This window comes from Temnothorax curvispinosus, unplaced genomic scaffold (genome assembly GCF_003070985.1).
Source record: "Temnothorax curvispinosus isolate PA1 unplaced genomic scaffold, ASM307098v1 QBEX01010932.1, whole genome shotgun sequence".
In the NCBI taxonomy this organism is placed as follows: domain Eukaryota; kingdom Metazoa; phylum Arthropoda; class Insecta; order Hymenoptera; family Formicidae; genus Temnothorax; species Temnothorax curvispinosus.
Window position 1 is genome coordinate 83,975 of NW_020220712.1, and position 24,179 is coordinate 108,153.

A 24,179-nucleotide genomic window follows, 5' to 3' on the forward strand; every position below is an offset into this window, starting at 1 on the left:
TTTAATAGCTCGGGACATTAAAATAATTGTAAAATTAATTGCATAGAAATATAGATAATAAGAAATATGATAAGTATTATATTAGAAATACAGAAAAAATATATTAAAAATTTATAAAAGATTTTGTTGTATATGATATTATGTATGAGTATTATTAATAGACCATATATATTACGACAGAATTTATTCAACATAAAAAGTTCTAGTTCAAAGCATTTTTAGCAAAGAATGATGTTCAGGTTCGATAATTCCAACTCGTAATAATGACACACACAGAACAGAAACACATTGAGACATTGTCTGTATAAGCGACTCGGTTTACTGCAAGATAATAAAAAACTTGCGCTAAAAAAGTGTCATTGACAACGCTTAGTTTCGAATTTTTATTATAAAACAGTTGAGGATTGAAGAATATATATATAATAAAATAGATATTTCTGATTCTCACACACAAGATACGATAGTACACCTGCTAATGTTTTCGCATAAAAATTACTTATATGAAAATATATTAACAAAAATGATTGCATATGAATGAAAATGGTAATGATGCAAGATAATGAATTTTGCGTAATCGTTATTTTTGGAAGATTTATCGCTATTTACAAAAAAAAATTATTGCTATTCCCAAAAAAATTATTTATTTTAAAAAATCACGGTTGAAAATTTAGGCATAGATAAGTTGTTATGAATTTGACTATTGATTTGAGTGATGAATATCGAATATTTGTCAAAATATTTAATTTAAAAAAATCTTACCATTTTCTCGAAATAATGAGGTCTAAGTAGAGTTAAACCTGTGCCTGATTTGATGTTGCCACGTGTAGAATTGGAAATTTCGAGATATCGCGAAAACTTTATTCGTATTGTCGTGCATATCAGCGAGGAACGAACAAGCGCAGTCTACCTCGCTGCTGTTACTACTGCGTACTATGCAAAGCACACTATGCAAAGCACACTTCTAAAGTAACCACAACGCATCCCGATAAGGTATTCATATTCATTCGTTTTCCATTTCCCACTTTTAAACGTGTTTACGTAAGCGGGATCTGCGCAATGTTGATCCCAAATTTGTAATACTTTGGCAAGTTCGCGTGCACTTGGATGCATCGAGAGTTATTTGTTTTCGTGCAAGCTCTTACGCATAAACTCTTCGACTTGCAAACAAATGCAACGTGATTTTTCGTTTCTGCTAACATGCAGATATAAAAATCCAGAATTATTATCATACACCAGCTTTAAATGCACGTTAAAAAATTTTAGGATTAAAAGAAAATTATCATTGATTTTTGAAAAAAAATGTTTCTGATGACTTTTACTAATAAATCTCTTTACAAGAGGCAAATTTCCTATCGCATATGATTCTGTGCTTCTTTAAACACAATGGAATATTCTCCTCTTTATCTATTTGAAGTTGATGCGAAAATGCGTTAGTAATCTTTTCTAACAACTTCAAACGACGAGTTCTGCCGGTAAGTTTCCTATGTTGTTCCCGCGAGGACGAAGGTCAGGAATAAGCGTGCACAACCGGAAAGTGCGTAGAGCATTTTTAGTTGACATTGGAAGAATGTCAGCATTTCCTTTTGTTAATGCGATTATCTGCGTATCGCTCATAAAGTTTAAATAAATTGATTGACGTAAATAGTACTACGGTGTTTACAGTGACTTACGAAAGGTATCCTACTGTTCAATAATATATTCCCACTGTTTAATTTATATTTACAAATGAAATTTGCATGCGTGAAACTCAAGAGGATCCATATTCTCATTATACATATTTAAACAGTGAGTGTGGGACTAGTGTCGAGTCGTTTAATATGAATCTACAGCTGGGAGACGAGAATATTGAGAGTCAAGATTGCGAGGAAATATTGTCATGATAAAATGAAAAATCGCGCACAAAGAATTATATGCTGCAGAATCGCAATAAATGTACAAATAAATAGAGCGGTAATTTTCTTTTTTTTGTGATACTATGAATTGTGCGGCTTACAATTAGTATGGGAAAACTCTTAGCCGTTGTAACACGAATTATTTTGATCAGTCGATATAAAATTAAATATATATCTACTGAGCAATATAAAATGTAATTAAATGTAACAGAATTCACATAATAACTAAAACGTGTGATTTCTAAAACGTGTAAGAATAATTCAAAACGTAGAATAAAGCGTTTTGTTTCTGAATATTTTAAATTTCTAGTCTTGGAACAAGATAAATATAAAATGAAAAAAATGCTCTTTACAAACGTACATCACACGTGGATATTTGTGTGTTTGTCATCGTAAGTCGCAAGGTGTTTTAGTATCTCGTCTACATATATGTTGACTAGAGTTATTGAAAAATGCAAAACACTTTATTATATGAATATGCGTGCTCTGCTCTATCCTGAGTTAGTTGAATATAAATTCGCTGCATCGCAAATTATTATTTTTTTTATTCCGTTTGTTCCTTTGCGCAGTAGCAAACCTGTCTAACGATAACGATTGCCATATGAGCTTTAATTAATTACTCAAGATGTCACGCATAAAGCGAGACGCAGTTGAAGAAGAATCATTCCCTTATGCAAGATTCCTTTTCTTATTGTGAGATGAAGTCTTGGAGTTCACGATTATGTCACCCAAATTGTCATATGAAAGAATCTTTTATATGTGCACTTTTTAATAGGTATATAAAATAATATATTATGATAATCACACATATTATCATCGCTAAATATGGCTGGTTTTTACGGGTCGCGCATTTTCTTTTGGCTGTCTGTTCTTGAGCTAATCCAGTATTTTGCTCAGTGAATTATCGATGGAATTTCGTCTATTTTAGAAAATTCTCAATTTTTTAATAATAAATATCTTGATAATACAATTTTAATTTTGCGAATAAATGAAGCTGTGAAACTGGAATTCTTTTGCGTGAAGCTTAATTGCTTTTAATATTGGATCTGCAGAGTGCACCAGGACAGACAGCTAATTCCAGGACGGTTTAACCGTTGATATAAATTTGCATTTGCATAGCATTGCGCGTCTGCATGCCTTGCAGTTCGCACATTATCTAATGTTTACTTATTTGAAGGCGCGACGCGCTGTCTTTTGAAGGCTCGTGTCCGTCTTTTCTCTCATCTTTATCTACGAAGTTCGAGCAATGTCGATGTCACGTCGTTATCAAGGCGGCGGTAGTCGTGAACTTGACCCGTGCCGTTTCGTTCGCGTCTCCCCGGCATGACGTGGGGATCTGGCCGCGAGCTTACGAATGCTCGCACGTGCATTGATTGCGCTCGCACGCGTCGCTCGCGAGCCCGCTCGTGCAATCGGGCACCGCGCCGTTCTACGGTCGTCCGTACGTACGAGCTCTTTTTCCCTCGATGATCCCCTCGTCGTTATATATCACGGCCGAATCACGATTGATCGGGGTTAACTGACGAGACAGTTGACATTGTTAACGACCGAGGAAAAGTACCTGCCAAAGCTTTCGCCAGGATTGCATTATTATGGCGTGAAAATGCCGAAGAAAGAAATGCACTTGTGCAAGAAGGTTTTTTTAAAGAAGACTTTAAAGAGGAAAATTTTGATATCCTCCCCTCTTCTTCTCGAGAAACGGAGTGAGAAATGCGATCTTACCAGCAATTCCTGATCTTAAGGAAATATTGAGGAAATAAATATTGTTGGTAACTGGGTTTAATGATGAGATCTGTCGAAATTTTTTGAAATGATTGCATAGCGATTCATCTTCTATCATTGTGCAATAGCAATTACTCATCACGATGTCGCGGTCTGTGCAGATTTTTGTAATTCAAGTTAGAACGTTTTTCGCTTAATTTGGAAGTGAGAATCATCGGTACTCTTCCAGAAATGTTCTTACGCAATAATTTACGCAATTGATTTCGTAGTTTTCACTTGGGCGTGAATGACAGAGAAGACTTTTCCGCGAAAATTAGGGCAATTTGCCCGTTCGCACTTGGTCGATACTGCGACGAATCGGGAAAACAAAGACGATAAGTTTTGCCTCTAGGAAGAGCCACACACATGACGCAAGACGGGCTAATTATTAACACGACCAACGGGCTAAGTTGTTAACACGACCAAAATGTGGAGTGTTCTTCGGTCAAAGAATCCAAGTTTCCGGAGTGTTCAAGAGCAACGGTTAATTATAAAATTATATTGTCTAATTTTATTAAATACGCTATATTTACAGGTGCTTTTTTGCTTTATTAAAATTCTACGTGATATCTTCTCAAAATGGTAAAATCAAATTTATCGTTCTTGACGATAGCGACTTGAGCACGTAACGTCTTCCGGCGTTCATTTGTTTTCTTGTGGCGAACACTTCGATAAAGCCGTATAACAAGGCGTCTAAAAATAAAGTTTTCTACGCTTCTCGTTAATCGATTGTTCCATAATTAGACCAAGTGCGATCCTATCACCTCAAAGGCCAATCCGGCTCGATGAGCCCAATAATAGCACACGGCAATTAATCTGAGCAAGGAGCCTCGGCTTGGCGTTTTTCTCGAATACTCGATTGATTAATACACGTCATTAATGCATACGATTGCTACATCGATAAGTATCGGCCATTCCGTGATGCATATTCCCGTACGTATTTGCGAACAGCAACGAGCACGGCTCATCATTCACATCGTACGATAACTTATCCCGGGGAGGCGGCTCTCGATTTATTTCAACCTCGCGATTCTATTTGCGGCTATGCGGAATTCATGCAATGTTCGTCCACGACGGAACATCCGTCATCATCGTGAAAACGCTATCAGCTTTTTTTACACGTTGAACGAGAGCGCAAGGATGAGTCCGCCAATACGATTGTTATATATACAGAAGTTCGCATCAGGGTGAGCGCGTTTCTTGATGAACTTGAGGATATGTTTCTAGTGATAACGCGACTACTGCTCTTCCCGCAACAGGAAAAGGAGTTTGATAATTAATTGACACATTACAAACCACGTAAATAGCATATCTATCCCGTGATATGGACGGTCGCGTTAAAATTTCCGCGCGACGCATTCGCAGTTTAATTCGACATATTGCGACCGTTTGACCGTCAACCCATCGATAATGATATATCGTGCGGATTAAAGAAACCATGCGATGCTTACAACGAGCGCTTGATGAACGGAATCGTACAAGGATGTTATATCGCGAGCTGCCTTTTATGTGATTAATGCACGTTAACCTTATATGTTAATGCGCATAGATATAGATGAATTACGCTGAATCTTATTGATCAGGAATTACCAAATCTCCAAGAATTTCTTCTATTAGAACTTCTTTTAAAGATTTATTAGATATTTTTTTTAAGTTAGATTATTTGTTATTGTTGACACTCTAACATTAATATAGTAATTAGAATTTTATGTTTGAGAGGCTGCTTATTTTAATAATTTATGACATTTTATCTTTTATTACAAAAAATAGATTAATTGCATTTATCGATGTTTGATAATTTTGTTGATGATATCTAATAGATAATATATCGATAATAATATTTAATAATCAATATCGGTGCAAATCGATATCATCCGGCGTTAGTCGCACCGTTCTTAGATGATAATTCTAGGATATTTTACGTAACTTGATAACGTAATTGTATTAATTAAATGTCTGAATGTTTTGAATTAAAAAATGTTTTAAATTAAATGTTAATCTATTTTTGTAGAAAGCATTTTGTTTAATTATAAAAGATAGTCAAGAGGAAATATCGATATGTTCGGTAGAAAAAATTTCACTTTTAACTACAATACCGCATTGAATTTAGCATTTCCAATTGTTTATCATGATGAATTGACTACAATTGTTTAATGCTAACGTAACGTCCGTGAATATATTTTAATGGAATATGAGTGCACACGAAATGATTTTCGTTTTCTTCGCGACCTGTAATTTGGACTTTTCCTCTAGCACCGTCGTATATAGCACAACGAGATTATTACAAAGTATAAAAAATATTTATAAATAAAAACTACAGAAGAGAGCTTGTTAGTATGTGAATATATCATACGATGGCTTTCTTGAGATTTATTATATGTATATTAATATATTTATATAAATTCGAAAGTGTCGCGCACAAAAGTTAAAGGGCCAAAGTGATCGTTGAAATGAAACGTTCTGCGTATGCAACCTGATGATTTAATCAAAATATATTGCCGGTCGTTACGTCAGTCCTAATATGATTGAAGTAAATTCATCATGACGCAACGCGTTACTTACACGCTGGCAACAATGTTATAAGATTCAATAATGCTGATAAGCTTGGAAAATTCCAAGAGATCCATTATCCGACGCAATAGGATGAAGAATACAGGATGTATATAGCTATTAACTACAATGTAATCGTTTAAGTAGTGCATCATTGTGCGATATTCCAGGAACGTATACTTACAGATTCGACTTGTACTTCGTGAAAGTCTATTCAGAGATATATAAAAAGGGATTGCCCCACTCCATGTTTTCAGGATTTCAATATCAAGCTTCAGGAGCTACTTCTTTGGGCAAACTCATAAATTAATAACGTATTTTTTTTTACTTTACATTGTTACTTATCTATTTGTGTCATTTGAAAATTTATATTAGATGAAATTTTATTAGATTATTTTTTATAAAAAAATTAGATAATTCCGGCCATCAACAAACACCTTCAGCAGTAGCATATTAATGAATAATGGCTGCTCCCGAAATTTTTTGTAAGCGAGAAAAACCTTTCACCCTCCAATATATATATATTTGATATTTAAGATTTTTATCTGAAAATCTAATTTGAAAATCTCGACAATCTTCACACCTTCAATGTGCGTGCGGCCCTGAGATCGAACAATTACATATGTGTGTGCTTATCGCGTCAATCGTTCTCGTCGCCGGCGCCTTCGTCGCCACGATTAATTGGCCCAATGGTTTGCTTGGGTCTGGGGGCGCGTCCAGCATGTTGCACCGATCCCCCGGAGGGGGTCAACAAGAAGTTTGCACCCATCGCGACTCTTTGTTTCTCTCTCTCTTTTTCTCTCTCTCTTTCAGTCTCGCAACCTTTCTAGAATGATCGTCGTGAATTAATCGACGAAGCGTCAGCAGACGCCGAGATAACGACGGAAATTTCTTTCTTGTCAATCGAGTCAACCTTGATTGAGTTGTATCGGTGCCAACAAATCGGCGAGCGCACTAACTCGAGAGGATAAATCTATATAAAGTTAAGGGCAGGCGTGGTTTTCTTTCTGTTTTTTTTTCTTAAGAAACTCGTGCATTGAAAAAGATTTTTTATTTCTTATGCAGATATTTATCATAAAAACTTAGAAAGGGTTGGAAGAGGCTAATATTCACTCTGATGTAAAGAACGAATTGGAGCAACTTTGTGATATCATTACTTTTTTTCGAAAAGATAGATTTGAGCAATAATTTTGTAGTATCTTTCACGTTAATATTTTTTGTTTAAAATTATTATATACTTTCAAATATTTTTAAATGTATTTTTAGCAAAACATTTTTTAAAAAGGCGTTGTTTAAAAGTGAAATTTATAAGAAGGAGAAAAACAGACTATGAGTCCGTCGAGCACTCGCAGTATTCACAATGCATCCTTATGTATATGCAACTTTATTGTGTTATGTTTTGTTGTACTCTTATCCGGAACTACGCCGATTGACGTTCTTCTATACATTCGCGGCATATCAAATTGTTAGCAATCATGCGTGGTAATTATGTTGTTAGACACGTTAGATATAACCTATGAAATTTTACCAGATATGCTATACAATCGTACTGACACATGCAACATCGGACAACACTCGATATCGCTTCGTGTCGAGGTATGACGAGATCCCTTGGTTGGGATGATCGCGTACTTTTTATTATCGGGATAATCTGGGGAGAAAATTAGATAAACATACAAACACAACTGCTTCTGTTTGACCAACTGTTTTATCTCTTAACTATGTTGAATCCTAATATTTGTCAACTTCGTGACACTTTTTTCCAGCTTTTCGTCGTAGCAGATGATTTGCTTAGCAAGTTTTTATGTTGAATTTTCATTATCATGAGTATATAATGATAAAATATTGTACAATATTGTATGATATGATATGAGATGATAAAACTCTTATGAGCATTGACGCATTTTTTCCATTACGTTGTTATCTAGTTATCTAGTTTAAGCTGTTACTCAGAATTTTATATTATGATGGCATTTTATCTTTTAAAAACATTTTAGAAAATTTTGATAGCGCTGGTCACCAGTGACCACCCGAGCGCCATTGAAAAGTCAGAAGGTCACGGATGATCATTATGGCAGTCGATGTGTTAAATAGATATTTAAATAGTGTGCAAAAAAACAAATATTTGATTAAAATTATTATATTAAACATTTTAAATATGTGTATTCATACACACACACACACACACACACACATATATATATATATATATCGTTACTTAAATCTAACTTATAAATGTGCTGCGTTATATGTATGAATTCGTGGCCTTAGTCTGTTATAAGCACGAAATTAAATTTTAGCGTATCTCACTGAATCTGTTGGCATCTGTTGGCAACAGATCACTAAAATGAATCACTCTGTCAAGGTAAAATGATATATTTTATACACATGCAAGTCCAAAGCTGAACAATTTGTTCATCTTGGACTCAGCATGAATTTAATGCTCCTATTTAATGATTTAACAATTATTTATGCAAACATATGCGAAGATAATTAAAAGCTTTTCCTGAGACAATATTTTATGGATTTATATATTCACTAAATGAATTTATGAGAGAGAGAGAGAGAGAGAGAGAGTGAGAGAGAGATTGCAGAAACTTATAGAAAGTTATACAAAGGAAGCTATGATATGAATTCAGAAGGTTACCTATCTATAAATCTGAAAATTCTGTAAACTGTCAATTAACATAATTCGAATGTAATATTAGGCAAATAGTCGTTTATAATAATTATATGACTTTTTACAGCAATTGTTATAAGCGTAAAGATATATTTATTTATGTGATATATTTATTTGCTACGATTGACATTGCTTATTAATTGACATGTTGGAATTTAATTTTGTTAATCGTAAAATTATCGAACGTTTATGTGTATTTTTCCATTCATATTATGTGGAATGCAAACAACGCAGCATTTGTTACGTGCGTCGTACGAATTATCGACGTTTCACACACTCTGCGCTTTATCGACTGTTTGTTTATACATTATCGTACATTATATTTATCGTCGGAAAGTAGATAGAAGTAGAAATAAATTCGTGATTCGTTTGTTCTATTATTAGACATTAATGTTCGAGTCTACGTGTTTTTATCATGTTTATACGAACAATTTGCTTTCAAGCAGCCACGTTTTATGGGTATTGAGTCACGTTTAGCCACGTAGTAAGACAGTAGATCGTGCGAAGACCGCAGATCACCTTGCATGTTTGTCTCCTCAGCGCCATCGTGATACGCGCCGTCTCTTTAATTCTAAAGATTTCGATGGGAAACAGGAGAAAAAAAGTGTCTCGTGTATGTTCTTCAGTATTCTTCCGTTCATCATGGAATGTCTGGCTTGCGTGCGATTATGCTGCGTTTCTGCTGAACGAGCACGTTTACGTTTCACGGAAACGATTTTGATAAGGGATGAACGTGACACCACGCGAAAACCGCACGTAGACGTAATACATAGCGGCAAATCATGAAGATCAGCACGTAATTATCCGTCGAATACAAAAAAATTACTATTCGTATTTGTACGGTTTTATTCCTTTATTATGCTTGAACGGAATTTTTAAGAAATGGAAAAAAACGAATCCAAAGAAAATATCGAAAATGAGTATATATGTAATAAGAATAATTTTTTTTTCTGAAGTCCCAAAGGTTTTCTGTGTGATGGTATATATATTGTATTTAATACAATATGATTTATTTTCTTCTATAAACAAAGAAAATTACTGGAACGTTTTGAACTACAAAAAGTCTTTATCAGCCATAGAACAAATTAATTAATAATAATAACAGAGAAAAGAGTTAGGATAAGTGAAGTAAATAAACAATGAATACATAGATAAATTAATATATTATAACTAAATAAAAAATAGAAATTAAGTGAACTACACGAATTGCAAGTATAATTCGATCATATTTTATTGGTTACAATAATATTCTTATCGCTCGTTTATTGGCCCTTTCGCGCGACATAAAGTAAAACTTTTCTACGATTGCATCAACTACGCAGAATTTGAATGTGACGCAAATGATAACACAGTTAAATAACCTTATCATCGGAATTCGAATGGCGAACAAAGCGCGTTTATTATGTTTGACAATTAAGCCTTTAATCACGTTAATAGCAGCGTCTGTCCTTTTGCGCGAATTATTTTTCAATGAATCTAAAATCTTATACTTAAATTGTCATTTTTCAATTGTTGCCTCGGCACGCGAGATCGCGACATATCATTTACACGTGCGACTGATTTTAGCGAAGACTTTTTATCACCTCTTAATATCTCGTTAATATTTAACCACGTTCGAACTTCGAACGTCGCGTGCGTCATTGTAACCATCATTTTCGAAATATTTTATGCCACTCTCTCTTAAGCATAAATTGAAGTACAAAGATCAATTTAGTTTGTTTAGCATAATTCGCTAATCACAATACGTCGAACAGAAAATTAATCCTTAACTTTTCTACATTTTGTACACCTATGTAGTGTATTTGCGCGCAAAAATTTATTTCTAAAATTAGATAAAATTAATGTGCAAAGTAAGAATTTTTTTTATAATTAAAAATATAGAAGAGCTTTATTTATTTTTAATTTATTTCTTTAACAATCACTCTTTAAACATATATTACTTGTGATTATAATAACCGAATTGTAGTAGCATTAGTAGTCCAGATTTCGAATTTCGATATCTCAATATATTTCAACTGTCTCTCACGTTAATCACCAAGATATCGAATATAAAGATTTAAAATTATAAAAAATGACGATCTGCATTAATATTTTTATTAAGAAAAAATTTACTCCAAATTTGCCGGCTACGATTTACACTTCCCGTCCTGTGACATCCACACAAATAATGATATTTATCGACGCTTATTTTTTAATTTCCAGATGCCTGCTTACGGTGCCAGGCAGAAAGTAAGAAGGAGGTTTACGGCCGGCAAGACTGCGTGGTCGTTTGGGGCGAGTGCAACCACTCGTTCCATTACTGCTGCATGTCACTTTGGGTCAAACAGAACAATCGTTGCCCATTGTGCCAGCAGGAGTGGTCTATCCAACGAATGGGAAAGTAATCCTTACGTACGCCAGCCACTAATTTGACCGCAGCCTCTAATTTTTTTTTCGCGACTATGCAACCGTATTGCAATCCTATGCAATCGTAATTAATTACGATGGATTCACGCTACCGAGAAGTTGCACGTTGTAACGCCTAGCTGCATTAACTAGTGTTGAATTTATTTTTTTTCTGGAAATCTTCGCAAGTGATAATCAAAGTCATCTGATACCTTAGGCAAGGATTATTTTATTGTAACATATAATAATGTTTAATAAATACTTGTATATAAAATACGTGATTGCCATTCGAAACTTGCACATTATAAAATTATTGCCTCTCTTTCTTGTAAACTTTGTATAAAAGTTATTTTCTTTTTATCACTATAATGTATATATTTGAATATGACTGTTTTTGTCGAATAATAACTGTTTTTTTTATTGCACAGAATTTATTATTTCATTTATGTATTAGTGAGTTGATAAACCCAAATCTTGTCTCTTTATAAAATATGAAATTTTGATTTTAATAGTTATTTAACGTAACTTTAAATTTCAAACGATATAAATCCCAAGTTAACTTAATTTTTAGATACCTGAGTTAAGTTTAAATTAATGAAAGTAATATTTCACAGAACCCTTTTCCAGATTTTCATGTCGGACTTTATAGAATCTATCTATTTTTTTTTCTTTTTATGTTATTAATCATGATATATATCGTGATATAACACTTTGAAATATATAGATATTAAAAATATAAGCAGTATAAGCATTGAAAAATAAGAAAATGATACCTACATTATTAACAAAAACTAAATTACTATAGTGTTATATATGTTTGTATGTATATATGTTTATGTGAAATAACTGTAGAACAATTAATCAACCTAATGATTTTATCTTATTTTGATTTAATGAATTCAAATACATTATAATTTAATTTTGTGAACATTTCATAACAATTAAATTCTATAAAAAGAATAATTGTCATTTACGCACAATTGTTTTCATATGTCTGATCGTGAGACATATGATGCTTATCTCACTCAGGAAATATTTGAAAGTAAAATTATAATGACGAAACATATCAAAGATCGTCTCAAAGATAATATCTCTTTGTATCGAAGTGCAAAGTATCTCCGTCGCGTGGACTTGGTTTCAAGTGAACTCACTCTGAAATCATTGTTGTCAAACATTACATAAGAGATTATTTTATCTTGCGTAGACGCTGCAGAAAAGATAAATAGTGAACTATTAAGGTCGGTGCTGATCACAGCATAAAATTATTATATATAAATGCGCGATTAGATTTGAATTTCTATATGAGAATCAAGATCTCACTAAAAAGTTGGTTAATTTGTGTGAGTTTATAATAATTTAACCAATTCTTCGTCTCCTATTCCAGAACGAGAATTATAAAGAGGGAAAATAGTAATTGAATTTCGACTAAAAATCTATCATTTTGGATAAAGTAATCGCTGAGTAATAAAAATCATACAAGGAAGAAAAACGCCATTTTTGCGTTGCCCGCGCACGTAATGGCTTTGAAATATTTAGGTTGATCGATATCGTGTGCGCTGCATCGCGCGATTTAAGCAATTGCGATGACATTGCCTAAATTCTGCACAATCATGATATCCTATTTTGCATGTTTTGATGTAAAGGCGACATATTTCCCGATACGTCAAATGTAAAAATCTCATTTCGAAAGATCCCGAATAGTGATCAAATTTTGAAAAGTGGTATATTTCGCAGGCATGATAGGATTTATCACTGCTTTTTTCTTTTTAACTTTTCTTCGAAGCTTTTAATCTTTTTTACACATTGAAGGAAAGCCAAGCAGTAATCAGCATATCAAAAACCTTGAAGAAACGATAAAAAGAAAAATATTCACTGCATTTTGCATTCATGTAATAAGATAGTAACTAAAAAATATGAAGCGAGTATCTAGATAGTGACTAGCGCATTATATATTTTACGCAAGTTTTTTTAGCGATAACAATACATCTTGAAAAGTAATTAAGAAATAAGTTCAGAAGTTAGAAGATATCTGACTGATGCCATTCCTAAATTACTCAAGACAGCCCATAGCATCACGCGAAATCGCTGCGAGTCGTAAAGATATACATTCACGCGTATTGCGTTAATTAAATTAATCATGTCAAATGCTACGTGCGATCGTAAATTTGCGGTTTTATTCGTAGGGCGCGGGATAAAATATTAAACGTTTATTACCGCGCGTATGAGACATAGATATCTCTTTAATGACACAATCTATCGGCGATTTTGTTTGGTAATAAAAATTTATGGTTCAGGCGACGAAGTGGCTGTGCGTTGATGTCTCTTGATAGAAAGCGACGGGGTCAACGAGCTAGAAGTAACATTCCGACCTTTCTTTCCATTCCAATTCCGAATGTAGAATCGATTCTTCGACTCGCAATTGCTTGTACAGATTCTTTACGACGCGACGCGTAGATTTATATAGCTGCGCGAATCGATATATGAGATATTGTCATAGAAGCTTTACGCGCTTACCTCGATATAATTAATAACATTTATATAATTATACAGTTATATAATTAAGAATATTTATATTCCGTAATTTATCCTAAAATTTTTGGATGAGTAAGATACATCATTTAAATGCCAGTTTAAATACCAGGATTCTCACAAATCAGTTATTTAAATACTAAAATCCTATTTTGAAAAGGAGAAGAAAATAAGAAATTAATTTGTTCGGATAACAATTAATACGTAACTTAAATAATAATATGTCATAAATAATAATGTTATTCTTTATAACAGTTTTCATTTTCGTAATACGCAAGATGTAAAATCAGACGACTTGATTTGTGACGACCCTTTTTTCTAAAACGCCCTCGAACGGTGTGTGTCCGCGGTTTTTTAAATTTATTCCAGTTTTCTTTTTACCTAGATAAAAATTTATTTCACCATTTATCTCGGTGCTTATCTTCGTTCCATTCATAATTCTACACACAGAAAAAAAGTGTCAAATCAACACTTCATATGCTTGTATATACGTAAGAATATATAATCTTGAAATAAGATTATATTGCGTTGGTTCAACTATATAATTCTTCGTTTAACGCAAATATAATCTTATTTCAAGATTATATATTCTTGCGTATATACAAGCATATCGAGTGTTGATTTGACACTTTTTTTCTGTGTAATTTTATTTTTTTGAAAGCAAACGAATAAAAAGAGAAACGTCTTCCTCCACTAATTGTAACCATATGGAAGAATATGATTTTCCATAGAAAATCGTATCCTGAAGATTTTCTTAGGTGTGAGAGGTGTGCTTTGCACACTTTCAAAATCAAACGCAATTTTTCGTATGCAATATGATCTGAATTTGCAAGATCACGAGATAACTTCGTCTCAGATTTCGCGACAGCTGAGGCATGGAGAAACATATATTTCGTGCGATATAACACGACGCGAACATCCATGTACGACGGCGATGACGTGTTCGTTCTGTCACGGAGTCCGAAATTCCACAAGAAATGCCGAGACCGGGAGTCAGGCACGCGAGACTTCGCCTTCCAAGAATTTCTCGGCCTAACTCTAACCGGTCATATTACAGCTTCGAAGAAACGATAATAATAAGTATAATGACGACGTAGCCGTTCGTACTGGCGCCGTCCGTTTCGCCTTTCTACGGCACGATTGGTCGAGCCTCCGGACGAGCCTCCACGTGACGCCACGTGACGACACGTGACACGTGACATGACGCGAGCGAAACGGAGAACGAGTAGCGAATACAGAGCGAATATGATGATGCGATGACCTTCGGACGATACCTCGCAAATAGCGTAACGTGCAGTGTAGCTCGCACGAGCGCGCTGATTAGCGTTACACGATACATCGATAATTTTTGTGCTAATGAGTCAAATTTATGCTTACTTATTCAGAAGTACGTGCAAGTACACTCGGAAGAGGCAATTGCCTATAAATGGCGATTTTCAAAAATGACTAACTTCGAACTGGCTAGTGTTCTCGATTTTCAACTAAATTATTTTATGAGTAAACAATCAAATTTTTATTACTTTATTTCTTTCAAGAAAGGCGGCATATGTACCTTTGTATAAGAAGAGATTGTCAATTGAATTAATTTCAATTCTCGATAAATGTTCAGAAATTAAGTTTAAGGCTAAGCTTATAGTCAAAAAATTATATATAACTCAATATCGAGTTTTATATATAGCTTTTGTTTTCTTAAAACGCATAAATTTGTTTTATATCAGAATTGTAAACTATTTCAGAATATTTTGTCGATTTTACATTCAAAAGTTATACGAGTGGAATATTTTTATAAATATGTATTAATTTTTTATGTTCTCAAGATACATACATATGCCACCTGCATTGAAAATTCATAATTTTGCTCAAGAATAAATAAATAATATATTGAAATAATATACGTTGCATTTTAAAGTTCAAGTCTTGAACTATAGAAAAAAAATTGGAAATTTTTTTTTAGCACCATATAAATCTATCTTATTGTATGTCTTCTCATTGCCTCATTGTATGTCTCTTTATTGCCTGATAAAGGAATTTTTTTTATTAAGGATATTGAAACACAAATGAAGTCGTTTGAAAAAAAACGACTCCCGGGCGAAGCCCGGGTAACTAGCTAGTATTTTGATATATTGTATTAATCATTAATTAAAATATACAAAATTTAACCTATTAATTATAATAAATAACCTTTGAATATAGCCTAAAATTGAAGACATAAATTCCAATCAATAAAATACTACGATATTATTTTGGGAGAATGTATTTAAAAGAAAAAGATATAAATATATAATTAATTTGTATGAGAATTTGAATTTATATCGAGAAGACATACCTGCGACTAATCTAGAATAATTCAGAATTTGTATTTGGGACTGTTCTGAGGACTAGAGAAACACTCGTTTATTTTGTCAAAATAAATATATAATCGAGTTAAGACTCTACATTAGCTGAACATAAACCTACACTTACTTTTTAATGAAATAATGAATATATATAATTAAATAATATACATGAAACATCGTGTGCAAGTTACCCGTGAGCAGTAGCAAAGAACCAGCGGCGCGATTCCGTTCCAATGTGAGCGACTAGTTTGCGATTTCCGCGATACAGTGGCGCGTGACTGCAAAAGTCGAATGCGCGATTACGCTACTTATATATTTTTTTACGAAAATCGCCGTTCTTTTTGTTCGCCACGGCTAAGAGATTAGTCTGGACGGGGGAGGTATCGATTCACTCTTACATAAAATCTCCCATATGTTATTCCCGTTCGTCATTAATGTATTATTCTCCCAGATTCAAGGCCGCGCTTATGCAAGCGGCGAATCGCTCGATCAATTCTCAACTTGATATCGTCACTAATACTATGTGCGCGATAGATTTTATCCGTAATACCTCAATTACGGTCATCTCTACGGTCTATTATAGCTACGCGACAGGAGTCAAGTACGATACTATCGACACATCTTTATATGTATATTCGGACCTTGATCTCTTGCCCGAGTTTATTAGCCTTTCCAGTTCTTTAGTCTTTGCGGACCAGTCGAGTATCCTTCAATACCCGCGTAAATATTAGTACTGTTGCCGTATATTGCTCATATTCTAATGCAGAATTCTTACATTGCAGTAACTTTATTCGATTCTATGCGTATAAGCTTACAATTAGTCACCAAATTGCAACTGCAGAGTCAAAAGTGTGGCGATAAAATTAGGTACCTCTCTACAAGCAATTGAGAGAGAATGTATTTATCATATATCGACATGTCAGTCCGTACTGGTATTGTAATTATACAAGGCAATAATAAGGCAAATTATATTTCATAAAGTTTTATGATTATACAAGATTACAATTTACGGTTCTATCAGTGTCCGTGCTCACTTTTCTTATATCCTTGATGTGGCAGGTAGCAAACCTTTAAACAATCGTTTACTTCATAAAGCGATCAGCTTCACACATCAAGCTGCATATTGATGTTTCTTCTGCATCATGAAAATATCACTGTATAGACTTGATGAATTGCTAGGCTGCACCGCTTAGGACCGGTTTTATCAATGTCGGTTAACTGAATCTACACGATTCAGCAAAATCTTTCTGCGCCTATGATACGGTCGCAGATAGAGAAGCAGTCACAAGTTAAACTTATACGGTTAATCAATATCGTTGAAACCGGTCATGTATAATATATGAGATAACTTTCGCGAATACGAATAGAAGGAATGTTCAAAAGGTAAGAACTTTGCTGGATTGCACCACAATATTGCAAATAAGTAACGCTCTTAGTCCTCGATCAATTTTATATACGAATGAATTTTACTTTAAGAGATTGTTTTGTAACTTTAATTTTATACAATTTTGTACGTATAATATATACGTATATAGATTGATTCTAATAACTGGGCTTTAGATACTTATAATACCTTTTTAAGTTAAGATAGAAAAAAGTAATAGAGGAAATCTTTCATCGTTTAATATACGATCTATAAAAATACATTCTGTGATTATATTTTTTTTAAATAATGCACTTGCAAGATGCAACTACATTTTTTAATGGAATTATATATACTTTTTTAGTTCAAATCGATTTTTCTCTTTATTCTATGTATAAAATTGAGAATAAAAAGTAATGGGAAAAATTTTTTCTTATGAGATATTATGAAAAATAACATGTATTCGCAGAAATTCATTTCAGAAAATAACTTGAAAGAAAGAATTACAACAGCATGATATAATGTAACTAACTTTAATAATATTATGATAAACATTAAAAAAACGAGATAACGAGATTATCTATACCTACTATTACCTGCTATAATTCTATTCATCGTTACATAAATATCTTATGTTAAGTTGTTAATTAAAGAGCTGCTGGTTATTTAATTTAATCTCAGATGTCAATATAAGATTACAAAATATTAATGCTTATTTATTAATTATATCAGTTGCTCGTACGAGGTGATACGACGCTATCTCGTTTATATTTCTTCCGAGAAATATGGCATGGCGACGAACAGTGGGCGAGTCGTCGATGAAAGGCGTTAAACGGGCTGACGCAAATCTCTCGAAACTTTCCGTACGTAGGAGAAAGGTCCTTTGTCTGCACTTATCCGTATATCCGATGCTTCAACATTGAAGGCGTAGAAAAGACGGAGCGGAAATTTGTAGAATACAATTCGCGAGCCTGCCTACTGACATTTTCTGATATTGTCGTGAGAACATTTAAAACATGTTTGTATCTTTCTTTTTTCTTTTGCTGAACGCGTGGGATAAAGAAATGCGATATTTATGAATAGCTCGAGTCTTCTTAAGGTGTGATTCGAAGTCCGTCAAACTATTTTATTATATTTCGCTTAAATATTGTATGGATGAATAAAATAACGCGAAGGGAGCTTCAAAAGGAGCGATGCCGTCTATTTTAACCAATGTTAAGTGTCTATATATAATTTGGATACTGTGTTGGATAACCACTCCGTTTTAAGGTGCTGGCTACCTTCCAAGATCTTTATTTCTTTATATAGATCCAATTCTACTTTTTTATAGACTCTACGACTTTGAACAACGTTAAGACCTTTAAAAATTGCAGTCGTCCTTTGCAGATATGTCTAGACAAGAAAAGATCTTTTAAAGTGTTGCGTAAAAACTTTTGATCTCTGCTCTCTATAAATATCTTGTACTTTAAAAGTGTTCGGTTCTTTATAACATTCTCTTCTCAACCGCTGTTTTGTATAAAATTGCTTCTGTGACCGGTGCACGACTGACAAGTTCCATCTGAGCTAACGTTTTAACGTAATCTTCATTCGACTGTATCTAAAAATCTAATGTTAAATACTTGCCAAATATATTTATGTCACATATTCATAATTTATCATATGTATAAGTAAAATCGACAAAAATAATCACTACTTTAGTGTTATTTGTCTACCTGGGTTATACATGATAAACGAAATTTATGTAACACTCCACAGAGTATAATCACCGTAATTTATTTTATTCCACGGTTGCTTAAAATAACTTTAATTATATAAAGAATATTACTCCATCAACTAACGGACTAATTCTACTAAATAATTAATATTAAATATGTACCTATTACGTTAATACAGATTAATACACATTATCAATATAGATATGTATTTATTTGAAACTTGAAATAAGTGGAAACATTTAGATCTTAATAGAAGAAAAGGGATGTTTCAGGGAAAATCAAACGGTGCAATGGTGCCATTAGCAATATATGTATATTAGATATACACAGAAAAATAGAAGTGTTAAATTAAAACTTATATACTCAAATTAACTATTCATTGTTTCATATATATGCAACAATTTATAATCTTCTTATAAGAATTTCAACTTTATATTTTAACTTTTTTTATTGGATGACTGTATAAAGTGACTTTATTCAAGCAAGTTTTCTTCGTTTAACGCGATATAATCTCATTTCAAGATTTCTACGTTGAACCTAAAGATATATATTTTCAAATCAAGAATATTCTTTTTTTTCTGTGTATGTACATCTCGTTACATTATTAACAAAAAAAAATGTAAAATATATGATTCGATCGGGTAAACTTGCTTCGTCACGAATTTATAAGAGGCGGTTGTAATTTCGTCATCTGCAATATAACGTAACATTTGATGAGGCGAGATAAACGGCTAATCTTATCAACTAACGGCCACACCACACAACTTTCCTTTCCCATTGGTTCTCCTTGAAGACGGCTGGTCAGGCGTTTCTCAAGATATTACGCACGTGACGAAGCCGAGCCCCGGTCGAGCCTCCACGGAAGCGAGGTTCTTATTGGTCGTCCCGCTCCGCTTCTGTGTCCTGTTAATAACCCGTCAATGTTGCGTCACAAACCACGTACTGTCATTATGAATTTTTTTTTTTTTTATATCACCGCGTAAGAAGGACACGCCACAGATAATGTTCGCCAAAAATAATCGTGACGGGCTACCTGCTGAACATATGAGTCCGTTCAAGATCTACCTTGAAGAAGAAAAAGAAAGAAAAAAAGAATAACAGATACATAGACGAAAACTTTGAAAAGTCCAAATTGCGCGAATCTCCTCTATTATCAAAAAGGATTTGAGGTACTCGTAGGAAGATACAGACGCAATTACGTTCCGAACTTGGCATGCAGAGATTATATCAGGCGTGATTTAGTCACTACGCAAAAATATCTGGACAATGATTCATTTTGCGAGAAGCACTTCCAACGAAAGGGCGGCGCGGCTCGGCGCGACGCGTACACGCATGATGAAATTTCCCGAGCAACGTGCATCGATTCACGCCATCATTTTCGTCTACGTGATACCGATCACATACAGATATCTCCGGTAGGCCCGCTTTACATCTTGATAAAGACCCTTTCGCTCCTCGCAAAAAAAATGTCAGATAATCCCACGGATCTCCCGTAACGGCCCCACCATTGCCTTCCACGGTGTATCTACGATCACGATTATCGGTGATCGTAATGTACATCACTGCATTACGTCGCTGATAATCGACCACCGTCCTCTGTTACCAACGAACTACATTGGCGTGGCTAAGCTGATAATCCAATCCGGAGTAATTTTATATATATAGATTTAAAGCCGGATTATAATAACGATACTTTCGCAGGCAAGGTTGAAAATTGCACATGACGATAGGACGATGAGATTATTCGAGCGCGATATTTCTTCTTCGCTTTCGATTTATTAGTTTTTGCAATTTGTTATAATTTTATAATCGCTATGTTTAACGTAGAGCGTATAAAGTAGAATTTTGTAGTATTTTTATTTACTGGTGGATATTTTATCCAATACTGTAATTATCTACTGCGAACGATATTGCTAAAGTTTCTTAGTGAATCGCTCATTATGTTTAACTGCTGATAAAATGAAATAAGAATAGAAATAAATAAACATAATGTATTTGTCCTTGCTACTCTAAAGTAGTAGAGAAACAATTTTAAGCTTGAACTTACAATACATAAATTTATTGCATGTTTTCTTCGCAAGTATCTAATGTAGTAATTTCTTTCTTTCATTTTTTTCTTTTTATTATGTATATTTATGTAATTATACGATTATCATACTATTTTTATTTTTTATATATTTCATTATTACTTTATGTTTTATTATATATTTATAAGGAGACAGAAATTTTGTTAAATAAAGCAATATTGTTACGTGAAAAAAATTCCGTCTCGCTTAAGTATTTAGCTTCACTAAGCGATGACCTTGAATATTACGCAAGTGATGTTTAATATTTATCTTTTATGCATTATTTAACAATATACTAACAGAAACGAACATTTCGAACGAACGAACGAACACTTTGGATATTTTGTCAGTTACGACGAGAATTTTTTACGTGCGTCTAGAACCAGGTCGATTTTATCATCAGCTTTCGTCATAGCCAGGACATTCTCCGTGTCTATTTTTATTTATACTACGCATTAAATTCAGAAGCGAAGATGTACACATGATCACATATGGTTACGAAAAAAAAAATCACTTCTGATTGGTGCTTAGAGTAGCGATTAAATAAAGCTGCTTGCGCGCAAATTAATTTGCGTAAGGCTCGTAAATGGCGCCAATGGGACCAGCCAGAACGTGAAGGTCATTTCGGTCAAGCAGGGGCTCGCCGCGTTCGACCAATCCGCAATGACCACCGTGGAACGCCTTTCAGTCAAGAATGTGCTCACTCGCATGGTAACAGTGGACCTCACGCGATCACGCGAGTGGAGAGTCAAGTAACATCGAGAAATTCTTTTGACGTCAAAGACGCGTGAAATTCGGCCAAGAAGGCACGTGACAGAATGCGCCGAATTGTGATATTAAAGCAAAGAAAAGAAAAAATAATAAAAATTAGCGAATTATATATGGTACAGAAACTTATTCTTTAAATATTGTATTATATGTAGAATTATAACTTTAATATCGATATCGTGATTGAAATTTGAACATTTTTAAACTTTTTATTCCAAAAAATTTTTTAATTCTCTTATTTATATCTATAAATAGAAAATTTAAATAATCAAAAAACAACTATTTAATCAAAACCATTTCCTAATCAATATTTTTTTGGAAGATATAAGGTATGTTAAAGTAAATTCCTTTCTATTCCGCATTCGGTACTCAGTTTTATCTGGTTATATCTTTGATCTATAAACAATTAGAAATTATTGTTGGACTACTTCCAATAATTACTAATATTATCAAGAAATAAAAAATTTTTAAATAATAATCCATTAGGTAATTCCTAAGTTTTCGTAAAATACAATTATATTTTGTAGGAGAAAGAGAGAGAGAGAAAGAGGAGACATTTAACTTTTTTAAAATTTCGTAAAATATATTTATAAATAATCAATTGAAAAATGACATGTATTTTTAATATAAAATAATTTAGAAGAGGCGCTTGTACAATCAATCATTAAGTTTTTATAATCTAAATTGCAAATCTTACCACACACAATCACGTCATTTAACATTTTTGTAAATTTCTCGAAAAGAGATTCTTCGAAAAAAAATAATCTGCAGTAACAAAACATTTAATGATACTTGCAGCAACTTTAATCATGATCACTACAATACACAATTTTATTATTTACATATTCTACAAATTATGTTGTTACATAATTTATTAATCGCCGTTAATACAGTTTTACTAGTTTACTAATGATATATACAGAATGTACTTTAATGTATTAATGAAAATTAATTTTATAAATTTTGTGATTAGTAGGCGTTAGTAAATTTAATATGTAGATCAAATATAACAGAGAATTTCGCACTAATGTTTGTAATACGCAAATTTCTCAAAATCATGAAATGTAAATAAAAGTGCAAAAAAATGCAAATAAAAAAATAGATCCACATTGTCTTTTAATAATTCATAACATATTAGTTGCTTTAAGAATGGTTAATTCTTCACCGTTTACAACAAAGAATCAGGGTGATAGATATGAGAGATCAGGTATATATAAATCAAGTATAATAAATTGATATTTCTTTGATTGATTGTGATTTTAAAAAATATAAAAACCGTCTTCTTAAATATCTATTATGTTATTAATTAATATGTGTCTATTTTTTATTTCGTGATTTATTTCCATATATCAGCGTTGCACAAATATAAACACAAAATGTCTAAAGCATGTTTCAATAACAATTTTGTGTGTAAGAATTATAGATATATATTATTATATTATTATATGTGTATTATATTTAAAGATTATTTCTACAAATCCTATAATAATTTATTCTACATAAAATATATATTTAAAATAGATTATGTACAGACTAGAATTATAAATATATTCGATTTTTATTCGAATACTAAATAATCAAATATCCAAATAATTTTTAATCCTGAATTTAACTGGTGGTATTACGTTAATTAGTAAATAGTTCATAAAGTAATTAGTAAATTACATTCGTAAGAAGATTAGTGTCTAGATCATAAAACCGCTTTACGTTATGTATAACAATGCGAAATATAATTCCTCGTCAAAAATGCATCTATGTTATTCCTGGTAATCTCCATAAGAACGTAATCTCGCAAATTACCAAAGTCCGAAAGTATATCGTAGGATGTAGATCCTGCCTGTCCACTGTTATCCACGTTGGACTTGAATGTACACACAGTGATTAAAAAATCAGAAAACTACTAATGTACACACAGTGATTAAAAAATCAGAAAACTACTAATGTAATTAGAATTACAAAATCATATTGCAATCGTGTACGTTATTTGATCATTGAATCGTGACTCTTATTATTAACATTTCTTAAAATGGAACGTTTAAACACAATTATTATTAATTGTTTGGGGAGGGTCTGAGACATGTAAACCTTTACTAAATAAAAATATTGACATATTGTTTGAATCTTGCTATATAAT

General features: G+C 32.9%; 2 protein-coding genes across 2 annotated transcripts in view; one reads left to right on the forward strand and one right to left on the reverse strand.

Annotated features, from left to right (window-relative positions):
• Positions 1 to 1,234, reverse strand: part of LOC112460943 (facilitated trehalose transporter Tret1-like) — a 31,931-nt gene extending 30,697 nt beyond the window's left edge. Inside the window, exon 1 of the mRNA XM_025025907.1 lies at positions 760 to 1,234. Coding sequence (XP_024881675.1) covers positions 760 to 762 — 3 coding nt within the window. The 5' untranslated portion in view covers positions 763 to 1,234. The remainder of the gene's footprint in view (positions 1 to 759) is intronic.
• The window catches only part of LOC112460944 (RING-box protein 2), a 45,337-nt gene extending 33,793 nt beyond the window's left edge, over positions 1 to 11,544 (forward strand). Inside the window, exon 2 of the mRNA XM_025025909.1 lies at positions 11,086 to 11,544. Within this exon, the coding sequence (XP_024881677.1) occupies positions 11,086 to 11,267 (182 nt within the window). The 3' untranslated portion in view covers positions 11,268 to 11,544. The remainder of the gene's footprint in view (positions 1 to 11,085) is intronic.
• The last annotated feature ends 12,635 nt before the right edge of the window (positions 11,545 to 24,179 follow it).